This window comes from Crocuta crocuta, unplaced genomic scaffold, assembly GCF_008692635.1.
Source record: "Crocuta crocuta isolate KB4526 unplaced genomic scaffold, BGI_CrCroc_1.0 scaffold246, whole genome shotgun sequence".
Lineage (NCBI taxonomy): Eukaryota > Metazoa > Chordata > Mammalia > Carnivora > Hyaenidae > Crocuta > Crocuta crocuta.
The window spans coordinates 2,438,598-2,462,197 of NW_027531902.1; the positions used below are offsets into that span (position 1 = coordinate 2,438,598).

General features: G+C 51.8%; 1 protein-coding gene across 1 annotated transcript in view; it reads right to left on the minus strand.

Annotated features, from left to right (window-relative positions):
• Positions 1 to 23,600, minus strand: part of PLB1 (phospholipase B1) — a 123,896-nt gene that overhangs the window by 22,648 nt on the left and 77,648 nt on the right. Inside the window, exons 30-44 of the mRNA XM_077774045.1 lie at positions 23,205 to 23,243; positions 22,622 to 22,682; positions 21,703 to 21,761; positions 20,709 to 20,782; positions 16,025 to 16,068; positions 15,269 to 15,377; positions 13,794 to 13,845; positions 13,085 to 13,165; positions 12,507 to 12,572; positions 11,599 to 11,699; positions 10,488 to 10,569; positions 9,697 to 9,801; positions 8,507 to 8,602; positions 7,872 to 7,943; positions 1,927 to 1,992 (exon numbers count right to left, since the gene is read on the minus strand). Coding sequence (XP_077630171.1) covers positions 1,927 to 1,992; positions 7,872 to 7,943; positions 8,507 to 8,602; positions 9,697 to 9,801; positions 10,488 to 10,569; positions 11,599 to 11,699; positions 12,507 to 12,572; positions 13,085 to 13,165; positions 13,794 to 13,845; positions 15,269 to 15,377; positions 16,025 to 16,068; positions 20,709 to 20,782; positions 21,703 to 21,761; positions 22,622 to 22,682; positions 23,205 to 23,243 — 1,107 coding nt within the window. The remainder of the gene's footprint in view (positions 1 to 1,926; positions 1,993 to 7,871; positions 7,944 to 8,506; positions 8,603 to 9,696; positions 9,802 to 10,487; positions 10,570 to 11,598; positions 11,700 to 12,506; positions 12,573 to 13,084; positions 13,166 to 13,793; positions 13,846 to 15,268; positions 15,378 to 16,024; positions 16,069 to 20,708; positions 20,783 to 21,702; positions 21,762 to 22,621; positions 22,683 to 23,204; positions 23,244 to 23,600) is intronic.

A 23,600-nucleotide genomic window follows, 5' to 3' on the forward strand; every position in this document is an offset into this window, starting at 1 on the left:
ATGGATCAAGAAGATGTGGTTTATCTATACCATGGAATACTACATGGCAATGAGAAACAATGAAATCTGGCCATGTGTAGCAACATGGATGGACCTTGAGGGTGTTATGCTGAGCGAAATAAGTCAGGCAGAGAAGGACAAATATCATATGTTTGCACGTATAGGAGGATTAGGAGGAACTTGACGGAGGAACAAGGGGGAGAAGAAGGGCGGAAATGGTGGGGGAAAGGGAGAGAGGCAAACCATGAGAGACTCTTGAATGCTGAGAACAAACTGAGGACTGATGCGTATGGGGGGGAGGGGAAGGGGGGTGACGGGCATGGAGGGGGGCACTTGTGGGGATGAGCACTGGGTGTTACATGGAAACCAACTTGACAATAAACTATTAAAAAATAAATACATAAATAAAATGCATTATAAAAAAATAAGAATTTCATGTAAATTAAGCCTCCGCACTTCAGTTGGCTTATAAAAGTTCTCCAATCCCTCCTGCTGCTTTCAATCCATTTCCCACACTAGTCAGGGAGATCTTCTACTACAGTGAACCGGACTGTGTGTCCCTCTTCCAGAAGCTCCAATGCCTTCCCACCGCTCTCTCCACCTGAAGCCTCCTCTTCTTCAGGAATTCAGATTCAGTGTGACCTGAGCCCTGACAATTCTTCTGACCTCACCTCCACCTCATTCANGCGCTCTCTCCACCTGAAGCCTCCTCTTCTTCCTCAGGAATTCAGATTCAGTGTGACCTGAGCCCTGACAATTCTTCTGACCTCACCTCCACCTCATTCACATGCCCATAGCCACTCCCACCTTCTCTTTCTTCCTCCAATCCCCAACTGAGCCCCACTTCTGAGACTCTGCACTCTTGGCCCTGCCTGGGACTCCAGCTTTGGTTTTCCAGATGGCCAGGGCCTTCTCATCATGCACATTGCAGCTCCGAGCTCCCCTCATCAGTGAGGCCCGGCCTGGCCTGCATGGCTCATCGAAACTTGCCACCCCCTCCTGCCTCATCACACTTTCTCAAAACACCTCCCTCTAGAGCTGTCCTCACAGCTGAAACGACCACGTTGAGCTACTTCCTGGATTCCTCTTCCAGTAGATTGTAAGCTCCCTGAGGGGTGGAACCCATCTGTCTGGTCTACCGCTCTGTCTCCCTGGAACACTGCCAGGCACACGGTAAGTGCTCAGTGTGGAATGACCTCTAACTCCTCAAGGACAGGGCTAGGTCTGATACTTCTCTGAATTCCCTCCAGCCCCCAGCACAAGACTAGACCTGCCGTAGCTGCTTAGCTGAAGCGGGTGGTTGAGCCCCTGTCCTGGTGACTGACAGATCTCATCTGGACCAGGCCTGTGCAGCAAAGCCTGGTGTGGTCCAGGGTCCTTCAGGGCCATCTTTGGAGTAAGCAGTCCCTAAAGCCATGGGCTTTGAACCTTTGGGGTTCCTCAGAGCTAGAACAATTGACTTGAATCAGATAAGCCCCGGGGACCCACCTGGATATGTGTCAGCTTCCTGCTGGGCCCAGCCCCAACTGAGGAATTGAGGCAGGAATTGAGGCTCCACCCACTCAGCTTCCACCTTACCGGCAGTCTGTAGCTCATCAAACCCACCACCTCCCCCTCACCCCTGTGTGAAAGGCTGAGCTACCTAATCAGAAATGAGGTCTGTGCAAAGGTTCAAGAAAATCAACCCACTGGCACTTCCTCTAGTTGGTTGCTGATGTCAGTAAGCACTTGAGAACATGTTAGGACAAACCTGGGATTTCACGGTTCAGGAACCTTTTTTTTTTTTTTTTAACATTCCAATTTTCAGTATGTAAGAAGGATGCGTTTCTGTTTAAGCTCAGACTCTGAAAAGTGTACCACACCCTGAGTCACTGGCAGGTAGAAATGCTTTGTCCCTCAGAGAGGCAGACATGCGTCAGGGGTTACCTCAACAGCTGGCTTGTCGGGGTAGGTATAATTGCTGTTCCGGGGAGTTCTCAGGAAGGGCTCATCCTAAAAGAGAACAGAAACCACAGGGAGAGATTATCTGACAGCCTCGGAGATTTCTTAGGAAAGAGGACCAACAATGCTGGCCTCTTGATTTATTTAACAAGACTCTTCTGCGTTTTAATAGTAAGAACCGTATAAACCTAATTTAATTCATTCCGTAAAGGGTTTCATATAACAGCTTTGGCAGGAGGTGCAGAGACCTCAAAAGCGGTCCACGCACGTTCTTCTCAGAGCTCTAGGGTTTTGGGTTCACCCTAGCAATGGAACATCTATCTACCTAATCCTCAGAATGATCGATTTTATTTCCTTTGTACCTTCTCCTACAAGAGATTCCCATTATAGCATTTTTTTCTTTTCCAGAGAGTATTATAAAAAATGTCAATCTTTTTTTTTCCTTGCCTCCTTTGAACTTTGTGTCTTACTCCCTTCAAGTTGGCTTCGTATATTGTGGTCACATTTTTATCGTGAAACATCCTCTTCATTTCCTCACCTATTTCACAATTGCTTTTCTCCCAAGCCCAGGCAAGATCCAAGTTCATTCAGATGCAGGTGAGGGTTAATTGAAGCAGGAAGAAGGAAGTAGGCAACGGAGAAATGGGAAAAGCAAAGTAATGAGAAAAATGTAAAAGTGATATGAAGTAAGAACAAGTTAATAAGCCTGAGACCAGGAGTTAGCAAGTGGCCCAGGGCCACCAACACTTTCACAAGACGTGGTTGGTGGAGTGGTCTAAACGTTTAGGTTAAAATGGGGATAAGAAGGAAGAACCAGAATGTTGGAGGAGGGGATCACTGGGGATCCATTCCAGGGGGTGAAAACTGCCTTCTGGTTTAGCCAGAAGTTTTAGCCAGAAGTTTTGGCTAAACCTAGCCAGAAGACATTTTGTTTTGTTCTGCTTTAGTTTGGCCTGACTGGTGTTGAAAAAGAAGGGGGAGGGGAGGAGAGAAGAAGAGTCTGAACGCTTTAAGAAGAGGTGTACAGCCTTCGGTTCCGGCCTTGCCACTTCCTCTTCTCCCATACCTAGTCCTGTTCACCCAATTGTGTTCTTGCCGGGCCTGGCCTCTGAGTCTGCAACGCAGAAAGCTCCCATTTTACAGATGAGGAGCAACAGAGGTCCAGTATGGGGGGAGGGACCTAGACCAGGTAGAGAGCAGGCAGAGGGTGCAGAGCGGGGCCTGACCAGACAGGCCTTTCTAGTTCCGTTCCTCACACCAGGGTCGGGCCAGTGAGAGAGCTTGTTGGTCAGGCAGAGAGGAAGAGGAAGAGAGGACTCAGCAGCCGCCTGGGAGGACTAAGTCTGCACGCGCAACACTCCAGCGCGGGCACAGATCCGGCTCCCCGGGGCTCCACGTGTCTCTCCCTCCTCCTGCATCTCAGCCTTCCTAGCTGAAAAGTGAGCCTGCCGAGTACTCAGGGCCAAGGGCAGGAAGTGCACAAGGCCAAGGAGGGCTTACAATGGCCTGTCGCCATGGCTAACTGGGCTGGTCTCAGCTGATATTGTTAGCAGTCCCTGAGCATTCACCACTGAGGAGGGCATCGTGGGAGCATTCTACATGTAACTGACCTATGAGAATAAGTACCTCATGTGTTCAGAGCCCTGTTCTAGGTGCTACAATAGGGAAAGATACAAAGAGGCTCACAACCCAGTCAGGCGGAAAGCAGGAGACGCTGTGAGGCAGTGAAGCCTCAGAGACCAGTGTGTCCAGTAAGTGCAGTAATTGCTGAGGAATGGCTACAGGATCCGGAGACATATGGACCTCAAATAGGAGACTCAGTGCGTGGAGGGTCACTCATGGTTCTCCCCACCACGTCAAGGGAGACCTGACTGGGCTTAGGGTCTGGTGGCTGGAGCTAGTCCCAGAGTGGCCAGTGCAGGGACAACCAGGGGACAAAGACTCACCCTGCCCTTCTGGGAGTCCTGAAAGTCAAACTGGAGAGTTGATTTGGTCACATGACTCAAGGGTTGGGGGAGGGGCCAGGAAGGGGAGGCTGAGTCAAAGGGGTCAGAGGTTAAGGAGACACTGGAATGCTGTGGCGAGTGAGGCGAGAGCAGAACAATGAGAACAGGTCCAGGGCAGTGGCAGAGAAGTAGCCTGGGGTGCCTGGGGCTTGTTTTATTGACCATTGACCACACAGTGCATCTGTGAGTCAGAGCAGTTTAAGAGCTTAGAGTGGAGCCGATACTGTGGAAAAGGGACTGATTGCAGGGAGTCTGACTGGCTCTCTGAGGCTAGATCTGTAATGCCAGTAGGTAGAAAGTGAAGCTGATTGAATGCCAGCACCAGGGCGTGTGTTCTCCCAGGTAGGGCCGTGCAGAGATGGTGCGGCCTGCCTGGGGTGGTCAGTGCCAGGACAGCCACCTGTTGTGAGTCAGCAATGTGAGTCAGCGGCTACAGGGAAGGTCATATTCATCTTGGCTGTGTTACTAGGTGTGAGGCTCTGCAGAGAAGGAGTGGAAGTTTTCTTCTGCCCTGTGTTGCTCAGACCAAATGAGGAGTGTACAGTCAAGTGTTGGCACTTACCCAAAGGGGGCCTACATTCCAGGGGGCATACCTACCACATGAGGCAGGGCTTGGAAGGCTTTTCTAAGATAAGGAGAGGATGAGGGGTGGTGTGGGGCTGGGGGGGGGGGGGGGGGTGTGCTGGTGGCAGGAAGGAGGACATAACAGCACTCCATGGAATGCCCTCGGCATCTCTACCCAGTCCCTTCCCGTGCCAAACGTGCTGGTTCATGACCGCCTAGGCTGATTTCACAACGTGGTAATGGGCAGCCACTTGACAGTCTGAAAGGCGTGGCCTCGAGAGCATGGAAGTTTAAGCAGATGCCGTAGAGATGCCTTAGGAGGGAAGTGGTGGAATAACTCAGTCATTACAGGACACGTCCCACCCACCGGATGCCAAGGCCCTCCCTACTGAGATCCTAAGGTTACAGGATTCTCTGGTGTTTTATGGTGGGAAGGGCCACGTGATGTTCAGCACACCAAGTGATGAGGATGTGAACAGGAGTGGTGGCAGGAGGAAAGGAAAAGGGGACAGGTGGGGGGCGTGAGAGACTCCTATCAGATAGGGCACCCGACGTCCCACACCACAGACCTGTGAAAAACACAACAATACGCACAGAAATAGGGAAGTCCTGAGGATCAGACGGTTTGGGGAGACAAATATTTAGTTCCTATTTCGACGTTTCTCACTCAAAAGCTATTTTTTGGACGGACGTTTGTTGAGTTTGGGGTGATGGTGAGGTGGGGCAGGATTTAGAAGTCCAACGCATTCAAAAGATAATAGTGTCCCCCGTATGTAATTCAAAATAGAAACCCTGCTAGGCAGTAAAGTAAGTATAAAAGAACAGACCTCAACTTTTCTCAGCTTTTCACCACCCAAGGCATCCAGCAGGACACATCTCTTCAAGGCTAGAAGAACAGCGCTGGAGTTTAAGAAAGAAGAAATGAAGACATAGGCTGGGGAAGCCCGTGCACAGAAATTTAACAGGAAACTGCGGGAATGGACAAATCTCAGAGTAAGGGGATGTGGAGAGGGACAGAGAGGGAGAGACGGAGAGAGAGAGAATAGAGGTGGGACAGGAAAGTGGGAGAATGTGCCCATTTTCGAGACAAGAAGAGACAGTGACTAGAAAAATAGCCCAACCATGGTGGCTTTGCCTCGACGAATGCAGGCAGAAGTGAATTTCACGGAGGAGGCGGTTGACACTGGCAAACGTGGAGAGAGGGCAAGAAGAAGAAGAACGGAGAGAGAACCATGTTTGTCTTTCGGCTTGCTTCTTCAAAGCCTGAAGAGGAGCCACAGAGGCTGCCCTGGGTTAGGGAAGGCATGGTCAGAGAGGCAAGGAGAGCAGAAAGGGGACAATGGTCACAGTCCACAGAGTGGCTAAGCAAAAGCGGGCTGGAAGATCATTTGTTCAGCCTGAAAGTCTGACAGAAGTCCACGGAGTGCTGTTAAGTGCCTGACCCTCCTGGCAGAACGCACTCGTGGTTGCCTAGGGTGGGGGGAGGAGCAGGGAGGAGGCTGAGAAAGCTCTGTAGTGCTCCCATCCATCCCGGCCCCCTCCTCCCCACTGGGTCCTGCCTGTTGCCTCTATGTTTAGACACAGCGAGGACTAAAATATGTGTTGCCTGGCCCCTGTCAGCTCACACTGAGATGCTGGTGGACTTTTATATAGCTCCAAGGCACACGGGAGGGAGCAGATGGGACATGAGGAACGCAGGGTGCTGTGTTGCCTGGTGTGGTGAAGCGGGGCTAGCCAACAGATGGATCATTTTGGAATGGGCTCTGGGGTTGCCTGGCAACCACTTCTCCCAGGCTGGGCTTCTAGAGTTCCAAGAGGCTGGCTTTGCTCTCCTCTGCTTACCAATGGCTCAGTTGGGCTCAGTCCAGAAGGAGGAGCGGAGCCCACTGTGGCCCAAGATTCCGGTTGGAGTGGCGCCATTTGGGGGCTCCTTGCCTGGTTTGGAGCAGAGAGTGGCACAGGTCCCCCTTGAGGCCCATGGTGACAGAGCTCTCCCTGACCCGGTACCTAGGCTCCAACCTTGTACTTAATAGATGTTTGGGTGCTGGAAGAGCAAATGAGGGCTCCCTGGAATGAGTTCCTACTTTTCCTATTTAATGGAAGGGCAATAGACAGATGGGAGAGGATTTTCCATGGCTGATGGTCAGGATGGCCATACAGGTTGTTAAAATGCTAAAATACCTCTGGTGTGGTGTACAGCCACTGCTCTGAATCCCCAGATGCCCCCATCTAGGTTGCCTGACCCCACCCCTAGAAACTCCTGGACACGCTCAGGAGTAATTAAACAGTCTACACCTGGCAGAGTAGGGCCTTCCCTCTGGGACCTCGCCCCGGCCCTTCAGCCGATCTGACCACTGGACTGGAGGCATCTGTATTGCATCATTTGACTATTCCTTTGCTCCAAGCACTAGACCTAGCAATTGAGCCCTTTGCTCTCACTGCCTTCACTTCCCTATCCCTCCTTCCCGCCGCCCTTTCCCTCCGGATGAGGCACGAAGCTGGGCTGGGGGAGGCAGCAGACAGGGAGCCTGGGTGGGGGCAGGGGTGCCCCCTGGTAGACACATGGGGGAGCTGTGGGTCCATTTCCTGCTCAGCCCCCACAGGGCAGGAGAGGGTGAGGCAGGCGGCCCAGCAGGGAAACCCAGCCCTCCCAGACTGGGTCAGGCCCTTCTGCTTTTACGGCTGACTGCCCAAGGGCCCTCTGGCTTCCGCCTTATTTGGTTAAAAAGCCATTAAGACAGGGCCTAGGAAAGGGAGCTGAAGGCAGTGGGAACCTGCCTCCACCCTAGGCCTGAAATCAAGTTTAACAACCACTTAACATTTTCCTCCTTAAAAGGAGCCCTGAGCTGAGTCCTGCCCCAGTGGCAAGGCTGGTCTTACTTGCCCCTCCTCCGCACAGCTCCCTGGTACCCTTTGTCGCTCTCCTCTTTGACCCGGTCTCTGCTGGGAGGTTCCACTCCTGGCTCTGAGACCACTAACCACAACTTTGGAGCTGCCTGGCTTCTCACGAAGGCTCCTGACCCTCAGTCAGACTTTCCCAGCGGCCCCAAGTGCTGTTGCTAAAATGAGCCTCCTCACCACACTTCTGGCTTCTTGCCCCCACCCCCCACCTTCTCAAGAACCCGCAGCTCCCCGTCCTGATCCTCTGCCTCTGCTTGAGCCCAGGCTTCCCCTCCCACCTGCTTCTCCCAGTTTCTCAAAGAAGGGCTTCCGTGCTCTCTCTCTGCCCTAGTTCCCAGCCACTTCTGTCCTTCTAAAGTCCTCCGGTTCGCAGGAGAGGGGCCGTGGGCCAGCACCAGGGGAGGGCGAGGTCTGGGCCCTGGTGTCTGCAGAGGGGCAAGGCAGGTCCTCCCCCATTACCTGAGAAGGGCAGGAGAGGGATATATTTGCCGCCAGGTCCAGGGTATCTGTTTTCCCTCCTAGTGGTTCAAGCTATTGGGGAAGAAAAGAGAGATCAGGTGCATGGAGTTGCTGTCACCGAAGTGAACATTCCCAGGCAGCACCTGGCCGCGGGGACAGCTCACAGCTCGATGTCAGGGGGTTTGGCTTCCTCTCCTGGCTCTGCTTGGGGTGGGGTGGGGAGCGGTGGTGGATAGTGGTGCTGGGCAAGTGTCTCTGCTTCTCGAGGATTCGGCTTCCTCATGAACTCCTAGGCATTGGCTGGTGGGGCTGGTGAGAGGCTTAGACAACATGGCTCACACCGCCTTGCCCAGCTGCTGCCACGTAGAACACGCTGAATGATTGCAAGGGGGGGTCTGCCTGGCATTCCTCAGAGTCTCCTTCCTCACAGCTCAAAGCACAAAGGAGAGAGTGAAGTTGATCCGAGAATCCCAAGGACTCCATATTTTCGGTTCTATAGACCTCTACAGTTGGGCCAGCCACTGCTCCTCTACACCGTGCTTGCAAAGGGAGGCCAGGAACAAGCCCCATTCTATAGGTGCTGGTGCTTCACTAGACTAGAACCCCAAGACCCAGGGATACCCCACTTATTTTACCATATTGACCCAAAGGGCTCTGGAAAGCTGGGAGTGGAATTTCTGACTTGGGTGGATACAGTCTGGGGCGAAGAAGGACATATCCAGGTGCCCATCCTGAAAGAGAGGGATGGATTTAAGATCCTTTTGGTATGGAGGGTGAAGAGGGGGCTGCAGCTGACCAGCCTCACCCCTGGGATTGCCCACTCGGTGCCCTCCTCCCTGTGGGGAAGCTCCAAGCCACTGGCCTTCTGCAAGGTCTGCTCACCGCAAAAGGGAGATAAGAGCCATCCCACAGATCAATAGCCTGGGGTGACCCCAACCCCCCATTCTCCTTTGTGGCCCAATTCCACTTACTTAATGTTTTTAAAATGTGTTACGTTTATTGTTAGGCACAGTTGTGCAATGCCCTAGCCCATGCCGTGGTTGAGGGAATGAGATCCTAGTCCCTGAGGAAGTCTTGGCAAGCCAGCTGGCAGGAGCTACTTCCCAGGCCTTGGGCGGCTGCTTCCAGCGGCCTTGGTGGGGAGAGTGGGCGGAGCTTTGGGGCAGCCCTGGGCAAAGCCGACACCAGGGCTCATCTCTCCAGGCGATCAGGGGCGCTCAAGGTCTCTTCCAACTCCCCTCCAACGAGGCGAGGCCCTGAGGATGGAGGCCCAGGCAGAGAGAACCAAGGCCCCATCCCAGTGCACACACAGAGCTCTTTGGTTCAACGTGTCAGGTGGAGAGCGTGGCCAGGGGGTGAGGGAACCATTACCCAGAACCCTCCTTTATCACTTCGGTGGTCTGTGTGTGGCAGAAAGCGAATAATCTGAAGTTGGAGAAGTTCAAATCTTGCCCCTCTGTTCCTTCCTCCCTGTATGATTATAGGGAGAATATTTCACACCTCTGAGTCTCTGTTATGTGGGGGTGAAGACACTCCTCTCAAAGGTAGTTGTGAAAAGTTTACCATGGCAAACACAGGGCCTGGCATGTAGTAGGTGCTCAATAAAATGGAGGTCGCTATCGGTAGTAATGAGAACATCCCACATCAGCTGCCTGTAGGAACACAGCTCGGGTGCCCAAGGAGGCTGTAGGACCAGACAAGCATCTGGAGAGCTGCCTGCCTCTTCCCCATTGTATTCACACTCTCCCGAAAGTGCTTGGCAACTCTGCTTTGAATTTCACCTTCCTCCCCCCAGGGACCCCACGGGGGAGGGCAGGGAGCGCACCTCCAGGACGGGGAGCCGGATGTTGCTGAAGAAGGGCTGCAGCACCACGGAGAAGTCCTCTCGTGTGTCATAGCGGCCTGACTCCACCAGCTCACGCATGCTGCTCTGTGGATACACGCGGGGGGGCTTTGGACACAGGCCCTGGGGTGCCCGACAGCCCAGTGGGGGAAGCAAGGGAGTGGTGGGTAGCATCCCTGCCCCCATCTCCCTGCACGAGGCGGTGACTCAGCCCTTCCCTTGAGAACACAAACACATGTGACTGCAAATCTCTTTCCAGAGAGTTGGAAACAGGTTGGTTCACCTTTTTGCTTTGTTTTTAAGGGAACTGCGAGGTCTGAAGAGCCAGGCAGGAAGTCCCACAAGGAATAAAAACCTGAGAAGGGTCTCGAGACAGCCTCAGGCTCAGGGCCTGCAACCTCCCTGTTCTCGGTCTGCCTGTTGAGCAGAGGGGAGGACTGGGGGAGGAATGGCGTCAGCTGGGCCTCCAGGGTGCAGGGGAGGGAAAGGCCCACCCATGAGGTCAGAGCTACTGACCTCTTTAGGGCAAGCACGGCGTTAAGCCAAGGGCAGCTGGGCCACTAGGGCTTTGCCACCCGGGTCCCTTGGGGATGACCCTAACCGAGGTCCCTGAGACACTTCAGCCAGGTGGGGCAGAAGGAGGGGCCCGGATGGTGATGTCCTCAAACCCCAAACAGCTCTTCCCTTCTCTGAGTGCCGGTGTGTCGACTGAGTGCCGGTGTGTCGACTGAGTAGGGGGAGGGCGCCCCGGATGGTGTCCTTCTTGGTCTCACCTGGTAGGCTTGGGTGATGGCCTCCAGCCTGGCCAGATCTTGGGAGCTCTCCCAAGGGGTCAGAACGCAGTGACACAAAGTGCTGTACAAAGAGGGGGAGGCAGCAGGACCCGGTGCTGAAGCTCTGGTCAGAGCCGGTTCTGCTCACTTGAGCCTCCCCTCCCCCCTTAGGAGCACATGTGCCCCGCGGCTTCGATGCCCCATTCTCAGGGCCAGGTTCCCAGCCTGACACAGGGACGGGACGAAGTCCCAAGGGGGCGTGAGCAAGCACCCTCTCATACGGATAGAGAACCAGTATCTGACTTCGGCACCGGGCCTGCTGCAAGTTATGCCAAACACACGAACTTAGGCAATGAACATTCAATGTTTAATTCTTAAGACTACAATTAAAATGTATCTGGGGGCCTCTGACGCTCACGCCCTCAGATACCTTCTTAGTTCACACTAGTGGCTCACTGCAGCCCCCATCATCATGAACTGTGAATTCATAATGAATCTGAATGAATGTCATCACGAATTATTTCACACTCATGAAATGCACTTGATTTTAAAATAGATATTGTCTCTAAAGCACTCAGAACAGTGCCAGGCACACAGTCAGTTCTGTAAAACTATTTCTTACATAAACAAATGTACATATAAGGCATGAAGATTAATGAAACGTGTACCTGTGTACCTCTCACCCTGCGTCGGAAACAAAACACGCCCCTTCTGAAGTTCCCCAGTTTGCTCCTTCCCCACAAAGGTAACTGAATTATGTGGCTCATTTCCTCACTTTCTGCCCCAACTTGACCACGTGCGTATACATCCCTACGCATTTCCCCTTTTCACAGGCCGGGCGACGCTGTTTCTCAGACACAAGCCTTTGTCCCTGCCCTGACCCTCTCCCTTGTGACTCCTGTGTCACAGAGGATTCTCCTGCCATCCTGAGGTTCGGTTAGGGGGGCCATACCCCCAACCTCTCAGGAGGGGGTGCTCTTGACATAAGACCCCCTTTTACAGACTTGGAGGCATGGACACACCAGGTCACAAAGACCCCGAAGAGTCACCACTGTGTGAGCCAGACCAGGGGGTGGTGCTTCTCTGTCGGGGGCAGCCAGCACCTGCCTACCTGGCCTGCTGCATGGGGCACTTGTCTGGATTGCCCAGGAACACCCGCCGCATGACGCTGGGGCTCATGAAGTCCACAAGGTTGACCAGGGCTCTGGGCACCTAAGGGGAAGGCTGCAGGTGAGAGAGCGGCTCTGGGGGCTTCTTCCTCAAGCTGCCTTAGGGTCCTGAGAAGTGGGGACTAGCTCTAGGGTCCCTACAGAACTCCAGCTCAGTTGTCCCCGAGTGGAGTCTCGGGAAGGTGTCTCCACAGAATGACTGCCTAGGTGCCTGCCGGCGATGGCACCCACTCAAGCTGCAGCATGAATGGTGCCCCCTGCTGTGGGACAATATGGCGGACCGGAATCCAACTGCTGATGGTTCAGCTCCACTCAGCCATCAGGGAGCAAACTTCAAATGTGCTGAGACAGGTGCCCCATTTGCCATCTCCCTCTAGCCCAACCTGGACCCAGTCTGCTGAGGCAGGGTGGGGACTCAGCCACCCAGTGAAGCAGGTGGTGGCTGGAGTGCCCCCCACCCTGGGCTGCTGGGCTGGCTTCCCATGACAGGGGTGCGGGAAGAGAACAAGCTCCTGGGAACAGGACCAGAGAGGGGATTGCTCTAGATATAGCCCATATGGCTCAGAGTTCAGGGCCCAGCCTGGGAGCCGCTGTGCTGCTGCCCCCAGGGAATGTCCAGGTGGCGGTAGGAGATGATTAGCACAAGAGCTGCCTACTTTTCTTCAAGCCTGAGATCCTTCTGTGCTGATTCCAAATGGAATAGGCTTCCTCGGGGTAGAGTCCAAACTCTAGAAAGGGGAGTCCATGCCCTTGGCTGTCTCCTTTGGGGGGGCATCTCACCTACTTGCCCTATCCACCTTTACCCCCCACATGCTTGAGTTGTGTCCAGCTTGCGGGAGCCCCTACCCACCTCTCTATGCAGGATGTCCAAGGCATTGCGGAGATGGTCAAAAAACCTGGCTGCAGAATACCGATTCTGGGAAGAGACAGGAGGGAGGTGAGGGGCTGGTTCAGGGGAGAGGGCAGCTGAAGGCCCCCCTCCGGCTCCACCTCAAGGACTTCTTCTCCCTCTGACCCCTGGTTGTGACCAGCTCATCACATCAGAATCAGACCAGTTGATTACTTGCTGTCACCAAAGATGGGCCAGCCAGAAAACAAGCTTTAGTTTGGAAGGTGAACATGCACATCCTCCCTCCCACTGCTGGGGTCTACAGTTTCCCTGCTTTCTGGATTCTCTGGAATTGTAAGAGGAGAGTAGAGGTACTACATCTGCCTGCTCCCCCAGAACCACCTGGGACGTGGAGGTAGAGCCGGAAGCCTGAGGGTCATGGGGTAAGAGGAGTGTGTGTGTGTGCACCTGTGCAGGCACATACACACAGGTGTAGCTGGACAGCCCTAGGCTTGGATCCACGGCCCGTTCTCAAACAGGACCTCCAAGCCTCCTGGTCAATGTCAGGAGCAACGAGTAGGTCCGGCTGCCCCCATTACCAAATCCGTGCAGTAGTCACATAAATCACTGCCTCCAATCAGCACCGTGATAATCTTCCAGTCCTCATGGAAATTCACTCTCTATACAGAAAGAGGAAAATCCCTGATGATTTCTAACAAACACGCAAATAACGACACAGCTCTAGGAAATTCAGTCAACCTCCTAAGATTTCCTTGCCCACTCAAAATAATAGAATCAGAATCTTGGAGCTGAAAGAATTTTAGAGGCTTATTTACTGGCCACAGACCCTTAGCATCAGGAGGGACTTTCAAGATCATTGTGATCAATGATGACTCTCCCCCACCCCCCCGCCATGGATGTAATTTCCTTCAGGGCCTCAGATGTGGGCTGTCCTCCCACTCCTTAAATGCCTCTAGTGACAGTGGCTCAGTTTTCATGGCAGATCATTCCATTTGGGGACTTCAGTGGGTTAGAAAATTAGTGCTTAGGGGCGCCTGGGTGGCTTAGTCGGTTAAGCGTCCGACTTTCGCTTAGGTCATGATCTCGCGGTTCGTGGGTTCGAGCCCCGCGTCAGGCTCTGTGCTGACGGCCAGCTCAGAGCCTGGAGCCTGTTTCAGAGTCTGTATCTCCCTCTCTCTCTGACCCTCCCCTGCTCACGCTATCTCTCTCTCTCCTAGAAATAAATAAAATATTTAAAAAAAAAAAAAAGAAAATTAGTGTTTAAAAATAGTTGTAAATCCGACTCACATGGTCATCTTTCATCCTTTGTACCAGAGTCTGGACTTGGCTCATAAGCTCCCTGAGAAGGAGAGGAAATCAGTCCTACTGAGGAACAGTGCCTGGATTTTTCCTCCTAAAGGGCCTGAACTGGAGGTTTCCTTGGCATTATCCCCATTGCACAAACTGCCAGAGACTCTGAGGCTCAGGGACAAGGAGCTACTTGCCTGTTCTGATGAGTTATTACAACAAATAACTCTTTGAAAAGCCAATTATATGTTTGTCCTAAAGCTGTAGTCAAGGGTACTGTCAACTGTACTGGTTACTCATGGTCTTCTTAGGGCTCCTTTGGGATTCTATGCTAGGAAACCATTTATCTCCTTTGAAGGACCAGTATAGATCCTGAAATCAGATCTATAAAAGTTTTAGCATGCTTTCTGTTTTTACTCTGGCTGCCAGGAAGCTGAGAGTTTGATGCTCAGGCACAATAACTATAGAAATGCTCATACTGACACAGCTGCTTCTTCCCCGTCTTCCCACCACCAAGTGGCTGTGATTTTTCTTTCTAATGTGCATGTTACTTGTGTTCTGTTTTTGGTAAACTTAGCCAGATGCTTCTGTTAGAAAGAGGTGGGGAATAAATACATCCTGTACATGTGCCTGGGTTGGTAATTCATGGAAAGACTGGATCTCAAGCCTCCCAAGCTCCCCACTAGTTCAGGCCCCTGTTACAAGCAAGGGTGAGATGCACCCACAGCATGATGATTTCCTGGGACCTGCTGGTGGGTCCATCTGTCCCCAGATGTTTCTGCCACCCAGCAGGGTCTTCCCAGGCTGGATGAGCAGGTTGGAAGGCTGTGCCCATCAGCTAGAAGGGTGTGGGCCTGAGCAGGAAGGTGAAAGTGTGTGGGAAGCTCAGAAACCTGGGCAGCTGGGGCCACCAGGAGCAGGGTGAGGGGCCCCCTGAGGTCTTCCTGGGGGGCTGAGCATTCTGCTTTAGCTGCCTCTGGCTTCTCAACTGCGTTTCCTATGAACTCCATAGCAGGCTGATGGACAGGCCATGACATGTGGCCCCAGAAACCTCCAAGGCTGGAGATTCTGGCTTGTCCATTCATATGTTGGCCTTCCCTGATCTTTTCTGGGACTGCCACTTGTGAGGCTTTGGGGAGAGTGAAGCTCACTGGCACCGTTATGTCACGGTGAGTTTTAAAACTTGGATAAGGTTAGTTGGTTCATTGCATGATTATAAAATGGCACCCATGAAGCAAGGTCAGGAGTTCAGCCTCCAGGCACATGGCTCCTGTCTCAATGTGAGCCTCTCGAGCCTCTCTGCTGTGGCCTTAGTCACAGGGGTGGCCACAGAAGAGAGTGGCTGAAGGCCTCTCAAATCATCGCTGAAAATGGGTGAATGTCCCCTTTGCACATGGAGGTAGCATTATAGTCTCAAAGGGGACTAGGCACCTCCCACTTTCTACCCCACAGTCCCTCCTCCCCAAATGTCATACTCAGTCTTTGCTCCAGGAACGGCTTGATTGAAGAATGCATTTGCGTCACTAGCATTCCCCGTGCCCACCGCGTAGCCTCTGAGATTTCTGTTAAACTTCCGAAGGATATCTGGGAGAGAAGGGGATGAACAGGACACAGAGAACTTAAGATGAAGATCAGGAAATCTACTCTGTCTGATCCAGGCTCACCAGAGTGGACTTCATTCCCATCTTGAGGCAGGGAGGCTGAGGGTGTGCCCGGCAGGAATTGGGGCTGAATGGAAATGACCTGATGACATGGTGGACCAAGGCAGCAAGAGCCTCTCAGTTTTTCTTTTCTCTTTCTCTTTCTCTTTCCTTCCTTCCCTCCCTTTCTCTTTCCTTCTTTCTTTCTCTTTCTTCCTCCCTCTCTCCTTCGCTTCCTCCCTTTCTTTTTCTTCCTTTCACACACAGTGCAAGGAATAGGGAATAGTCACTGTCTCATTGGATTGTCTCTGTACCCTCTGGGCTAGTTGAAAACACCTGAGGCTCAGAATGTTTGGTGACTTGCCCTAGGTCACCCGGCAAGCACAGAGAAGAGCCAGGGCTTGAACCCAAGGGTCAGGGCTCCAAGTTTACCCCCCCTCCTTCAACTACCTGTCCATGGGTCTCTCCTCCCATTCAATGGTGTATGCAGAGATGATGTTACATCCTCTTTCTCAGCTGAGAGGCACTCCCAGGAAGCCTGGGGGTCAGGGGGAACTGGTGAACAGACTTGAGCCGCGGGTGGTTACTTACTTGGTAAGGTGGTCACAGTCTCAAGGGAGCCGTCCCCTCCTGAACTGTAGGGAGTGAGCAAACCAGTGAGAGAGACTGAGTCAATACTTAGGCTTTATGGGAGAGGGCACCCCCACCTTTCTTAGTGCTCACACCATCAGCATCTGTGAGATGTGTGAGACCCATCAACCCCTTCATGTTGAGAAAGTCTGTGAAAATCTGAGTTCCCCAAAGGGTTGGTTACCCTGAAATCTAGGATTTAAAGGCAAGAAAGAGCCATTTCTTTTTTGCACCAAATCAGGAAGGAAAGCACTTAGCTGAGTATATGTGCCTAGCATGGACTGGATTCTCTACATTAATTACCTAAACACCTTTCAACAAACTTACGATGTAGATGCAACTCTCCCCATTTTACAGAGGATGAAGCTGAGGTGCATAGGGGTGATTTAACTTTTGAAAGGTAACTAAAAACCAGCTTGAGGGGTGTCTGGGTGGCTCAGTTGGTTAAGCGTCTGACTTCAGCTCAGGTCATGATCTTGCGGTCTGTGAGTTCAGGCCCTGGGTCAAGCCCTGTGCTGACAGCTCAGAACCTGGAGCCTGCTTTAAATTCTGTTTCTCCCCCTCTCTCTGCCCCTTCCCCACTCATGCTGTCTCAAAAATAAACATTAAAAAAAAAAAACAACCCAGCATGAGCTGTAAACCTTTGGAAAATGCATTAGCTCTTCCTTACCCAGTGGTGAGGTAACTTCCACTGGGAGGTTCAGGGGGTGGCCTCTCACTGCCTTCCAATGCCCAATCTGATTTCATCTCCTTGAATCTAATTCCATGGTGCTCAATCTAACCTCAATACACACTCAAAATTACATTTCCTTTCATGCATTTAAATTGAATACATGTGAGAGGCCAGGAGACAAGTATTTCTATTTTAACAAAGTCTAATGTTCAGATGTACTGTATTTACTGTCTTTTTTCCTTCCCCTGCTCAATGCCAGCATATTATTCCAGGCCAATAGATGTTGAGAACATAGCATTAGCACCCAGCCCACCAGTATAGACTTCCAAAGGACAGGCCATGAATCAAAGTCATGGCTGTTCTTCATTCAAGGAAATGCTTGGAATGAAGAGGACTAATTCATACTAGGGTGGTCAAGTCAGAGGTTCAGCAGCCCCAGGGGGTAGAGAGAAAGAAGCCCTATGAGTGCTGCTCTTCCCTCACCCAGTTGTCTCTCTCCTAACTCTCATCAATGTCTGAACCCAGCTTGGCCAGTGACTGGACATTTATTTGAGCTTCTAATTCTTTTCCAACTCTGCATGATGCCAATTGCTTTAGCTGCTTCTTGATCCTTCTTTCTTTGGGCTAAAAGCATTTAATCAGAATACTTTATACTTGACAGGGAATTAGAAAACCATGTACCTCCTCCAATCACTGTGTTCTAACTCTGCCTCCTTTTCTTCTTCAATATATACATAGGAGAGCCTAGGTGGCTCAGTTAGTTAGATGCCCAACTTTGGCTCAGGTCATGATCTTACAGATCATGAGTTTGAGCCCCTCATCTGGCTCTGTGTTCACAGCTCAAAGCCTGGAGCCTGCTTTGGATGCTGTGTCTCCCTCTCTCGCTGCCCCTCCCCTGCTTGCACACGCTCTCTCTCTCTCAAAAATAAACAAACATTAAAAAATAAAAAAATAAATCTGTAAACACAAGCTTAGAGATATACCTACACACAGACATCAAGAACTTTCTATTGTAACTTCTTGTCTAAAAGTATCTTTCTTCTAAAATGCCATAGCTAATCAACACCAATAGGCTACAGAAATCTCTGGGTGCACATTTCTAGGAGAAAAGAGAATTACACAAATAAGTACAGAGGAACAAAAATATTTAAGCCCTCGTTGTGATCAGAACTATGTGACACATGCAAGAAAATAGACCTGTACGAAAGAGTCCCTTAGTAGGAGCTCCTTTCAATTAAAGTAATTTGTATTAAACCATGAGTTCAAAGGCTGGGTTTTGGTCATCCGTCATCACCCACAGTGCACAGAGAATTACAGAGTAGATGCTCAATGACATGTGTGGAAGGAGTTTCCGTGAGCTTGAACTCCTAATTAATAAATAAAACAAAAAGCTTTTTTTGGTAAGTAAATTTTATTTTGGTCTTTTGATGCCAAATAAGCAAACTTCTTTTTTTTTTTTTTTGTAAGTAGGCACCATGCCCAGCATGGAACCCGATGTAGGGCTTGAACTCACGACCCTGAGATGAAGACCCAAGCCAAGATCAAGCATTAAGATCAAGTGGCTCAACTGACTGAGCCACTCAGGTGGCCCTGAATAAGCAAACTTATGTCAGCAGAAGAAAAAGCAATGCTCTAAACACCAGGACCCGCCACATAGTTAAGCTAGCTAAAGCTGGCACCTGTCGTTGCTGTATGGCTCTCACAGATCAAGAGGCCTTGGAAATAGTCACAGCCAAAGCTCCAGCTGCAGGCCCTGCTCATAGCAACCCATCTCCCAAGAATTCTGGGTCATCGTCCCTGTTCAACTCTATGTGGCCCCCTCTCTCCACTTTCTGTCTCCTTGGAGGCAGAGGCTGAAATTACATTCTTAATTTACCTGGAATCTTTCATTGCCTATTGCTTCCAATCCAGAACCTTTAATGGCTTCAGAAAATTGCTTTTCTCAGGTCAGCCTACTACATGGACATTTCCCAGGGGTTGTGGGGGTGAGTGGGAAGGTGAGGGCAGGTGCTAATACCTACTGTGAACAAAGAAAAATTTCCAGGATTGAGAGAAACACTGGATTAAACAGATACAATTTAAGCAAGTGTCTTCCTTGCAGGGCTTCTCAGAGCCTTTAATATGGTAACACACATGTGAGTTCTCCAGAGGAAGGATACAGTAGGTGATGTTCCCTCCCCGGTACAAAGAATTTTACCCTTGTCAGGAAAATGCAGGAGGCTAGTGTTCCACGGAACACTCTTTGGGGAACACTGTTTATATTACCAAAGGGTCAAACTGTATCTCAGGCTCTGACCTAGAGCTTCCATCCTTAACACATGTGGATGGTGGGCAGGTATTTGAAACATTTAGAATAAAGGGTTTAAAGACACAGCAGCCACTGGAATACACAAGATTGAAACATTAGGCCACACCTGACCTCCCCTGTAGGGAGAACTAGAAGAGCAAAGGCCCTTGCAACAATTAGCAGAAGATTGCCTGTTTGTACCTAAAGCCCAGGAATCTGTCCAGTTGAGGGGGGAGGGCACACCACCCCATTTCTGCAGGCTGCACCCCCAGGTGTGGCTCTAACCCCCGCTGGTCCTTTGTCTACCTTACTTTCTGTTTCACACTGTGGCCTGAAGCTATCCCTTCTCCAGCTAAGACTGAGTGCAGGGCTGCTCCCGTCCTTTCTGGATTGTCTGTCCTAAGCTCTGCTTGCTTGCTTTCCCTCTGGCTTTTCTTGTTCTCACAGCCTCAGTAACATTTGGGGCACAGTGGTCAGAAGGCGAGGCTCTGGTTCAGGGTTGGAGCCCCTCTACCCAGCTGAGGGTCTGGGGGAACTTGGGGGCCCCTCTGGGAGCTGGGAGCCATTTATTTCAGTGAATGGTGTCCTGCTAGCCACGCCCGGGGTCCTCTCTCCCTCCTCCCCTCTGGGGCTGTCCTCCGGAGTTGGTCAGGGAACTCCCATAGTCTCCATCATCCCCACACTCTTCCCTCTCACTTTCCCAGAAGAAACGTTCTGTTTGAATTCACTGGTAAGAAAAGGGAGGAGGCCAGTGTGTTGTCTGGCTGCAAAACTTCTCCTTAGCACTCTGCCCTCTCCTGGCTGGCCTTGTTCTAGTTGTTTGGAGTTCTGAGCTAATTGCCCATTACTGTGAAGCATCCACAAATGCAAACTTCACTGCGAAAGAAAGAAACAAGAAAACCCACCCACGTCCACCCACTCACCTGAGGCGCCGTGAGCTTTTCTACTCCCCGTCTGGAATGCCTGTTTCTCTCCATCTAATTGCTAATCTGTCCATTCCCACGTTCCCTGCAAAGCCTTCCTCCCCACTGGTAGGGTTGATTATTCCCTCTTCTCTCTTTCTGTAGCCCTCGGGCGGGGATCTTTCATTTTGGAATAGCACTTGCCAATTGAGCATGGCATTTCCTTATGTTCCCCATACATCCCCTGCCCACCGTCCACAGGCCTCAGTGCCTGGTATCTTATAGGCACACAGGAAGGAAGGGCTCAGGGGCTGTGAGTCTGTCCTGCTCATTTCCTCCTGAAGTGGTGTGTTGCATTTCAGAGTTTTCTGGAAAGATGTGTACATGCATGTAAAGGCAGAGGTGCGAGTACAGAACGACACAGATAAATACATAGAGACAGTAAACAGACGGAGGCCTCCATGTGCACATATACATGCAAATAGGCGGGTAAAAACTCAGAGGCTTTGTGCTTTTCGTGGGCATTTCATGTTGGATTTGTTGACCCAGGAGTCTGATAAGGACCCTCATTTTCTTCTGTGAAGTTAAAGAAAAAAAGTTATCAACAGTAAAAAGATCCTCTCCACTTACCATATTATCACATCTTGCAGAAAGACAGAGGTTTTCGCTTCTGAACGCCCCTTCCAGACTAGGTCCTGGCTCTTTGGTATTTATGTGTTTAAAAGAGACAACCCCCTCATCCAAGTTCTGAGGGTGAACTTGGGGTGGGAGGGTGAACGTTACCTGTATGACAGCCCCCGATATTGAGTGGTGACATCAGAAAGGTCATCTGGTTTGGAGCCAATTCCATTGCCGGCCTTTGAACACGTACCAAAACACGAAGGAAAATGAGTGAGTCAGAGGAAAGGGTGGCAGGCAGTTCCCTACGCTCATCACATGGTGTGAACCGACCCTGGACTGAGAGTCAGAGGCCGGGCTCACCTTCTGCCACACTCCTGTCCAGCTATCTGCCTTCCCCGGATCTCAGCTGCCTCCTTACTGAACCAAGAACGTGACCTACTGATCTCCTAGGATTATTTTAGTGACCAAACTGGATCATAGCTGTAAAAGTGGCTACGAAAACCCCCAAGTGCTTTGCCCATGTGACACACTGCCATATTATTGCCAGCAGCACTGTGCTTTTAAGTTCTTTCATAAGCATGAAAAAAAGCCTATAGATTGGAGTGGAGGGCAACGGACAGATTTCTTGTAAACTACATGTGTCTCCTCTTTCTCTCTGGGACATTCTGTAAGGCAGTCTTAGAGCCTTGGAAATGCTGCCAGGAAGCGGTCATCTGGGATGGTAAGAGCCCTACTTCTTGGAAACTAGGAGCAGGACTTTAGCCACAATTGTGGAGTCTGGTGCTTTCCATGACGATGCAAAGCATAATCCAAAGGGATTATTGGGCTGAGCCAATCCAAAGTATAATCCAAAGGGAGAGGAGCACCCACACAGGTAGGGTTAGCAGATTTTTTTTTTTTTTGAGTTGAAATGACATATTTTTGCAATTGTTAAAAAAAAGCGTTGTTAGGTGTTCAAAACCTCCACTGTTTGAGTCAACTGAGCTAACTCCTGAAAAGGATTTCCTCTTGCACACCTGATGGAGAAGGCGGCTGCAAAACCGCCATGCTCTCAGATCACAGAGCCGGGATGGGGGTTCAAGGCAACACACAGGCTGGGGTGCAGCCCCGGGAACGGGCACAGCCCCCACCCCACCCGGGGCCCCCGAGTCCTTACGGTCAGAGAATCCCCCAGGGCCGCCACCACTTGGAGATCTGCCGGTCTCAGGGTGTGCACTGGAAAGACAAGTGGACACACTTGAATCCGTGGGAAGGAACCTGCAGCCGGGGTTAGTGCCTCCTGCTTTAAGCAAGACCAGAAACGTGACCTGCATGTGTGTTTGGGCCACGGAGGCAGAGGTTATATGCGGAATTTTCCCATAAGGGACCCAACGAACAAACTCTGGACCTACGGGGAGAGAGGTGCTGAGGGAGGAGGAGAGGGGAGGGGTGGGTGGATGGGCGGACGGAGAGTAGAGAGGACAGAGTGGGATCGGCCACTTCGGTGCCGGTGGTTGTGTGAGAGGCCAGTTGTGACCTGAGTACAGACCGCCTGGGCACTAGGCTATCGGAGATACGGTGCAATGTCAGGTGCTCAGCCCATTTAGAGCTGGGCTCTGGATTTTCACCAAAAATCTGAGAAATAATCACGTCGGGCCTTTCCCTATCACCTCTCCCTACTAGAAGGTAGGGCTAGAAATTTGCAGAGTCTGGGGCCACAGGACGCTCTGCAGAGCTGGCCCACACTTGGGACTCCGTGGGTACCCCGCCCCCACCTCTGGGCCTCAGTGAGGTCACAGCACGGGGGGAAGGGGAACTCACGTGGCTCTCTGACTAGTGCTCTCCTCAAGGGGCTGAATGAGAAGGCAGGAAAGAGTTCTGGGCCTGGCCACCATGCATCCTGCTGGTTAATGGCACTGCTGCCGGGCAGAGGGGGACAAAGCAGGGACCCATCCCAGGCAAGCACCCAGACAGGAGGCAAGCACTAGCCCTAACTGTGTCATTTAGTTACATATGCCAAGTCTTGTCAGAGCACTTATTGGCCTCCGAGTCCTCATGGAGGGGCCCCGGGGCCTGGTGTGTCACTAGGGGCTTACCTGAGGTGGGCGGCGAGGCAGAAGGGGCTCTGTCCCTGCACAGCAGCTCGCTCCCGTGACCCTACAGGCACAGAACAAATCCTAGACTCTCAGGGTTGAAAGGGACCTGAGAGGCTGGCTGGGTGTCACACTCACCTGGAGCTTTACCCACCACAGGTTCTTGGGTCCCACCCTGGGGAGGGACCCGGGGGGTCCCTTGAAGAAGGCTCCTTAGGTGATTCCAGGCTGGGTTCTCCACTAACTGAGTTAAGAACCCGCCCCATCCAACACAAGAATCAGAGCATGAACTCAGGGCCCTCACCAACCCCCCCACCTCCGCTTCTGTGAAGAGGAACTCTATCTTCACGTATGTCTTTGATGGGGCTGTGATTTGAATGGCTGGCCTCCCCCTGGGCTGCGATCAGCCAGTGTGGCTTATTCTGCCTGCCACCCTGTCTGAAAGCGTAGGTGGCGGATCTCACAGAAGAGAGTTAATTCCCCTTGGCCACCCATCAGGACCCTGGCCCGCATTCCCACCCGCCTTATGGGGGCAGCCTCAGCTCGGGGGCTGCCTGCAGAGCCGAAGGGAGAAACAAGCCCGTACCTGCACGCTGTTCTTGTAGGTGCTCAGAAACGGCCAGAACTGTGAGGAGAGCGCAGTGAGCAACGCAGCAAATCCCGCCTGCTTCCCGCACAACACTTGGGGCCGCCCCTGCCCCACATTCCCAGCCCTCCCTGCCGGGCCCACCACTGCAGGCTCCCTCCCAGGATGCACTGGGCCTTCTCTGCAACCCCAACTCGTAGGAACTATTAGAATAAACCCTGTAGGAGGATTAGGAGGAACTTGACGGAGGCCCAAGGGGGAGAAGAAGGGCGGAAATGGTGGGGGAAAGGGAGAGAAGCCAACCATGAGAGACTTTTGAATGCTGACAAAAACTGAGGACTGCTGGATGTGGGGGGAGGGGGGGATGGGCATGGAGGAGGACACTTGTGGGGATGA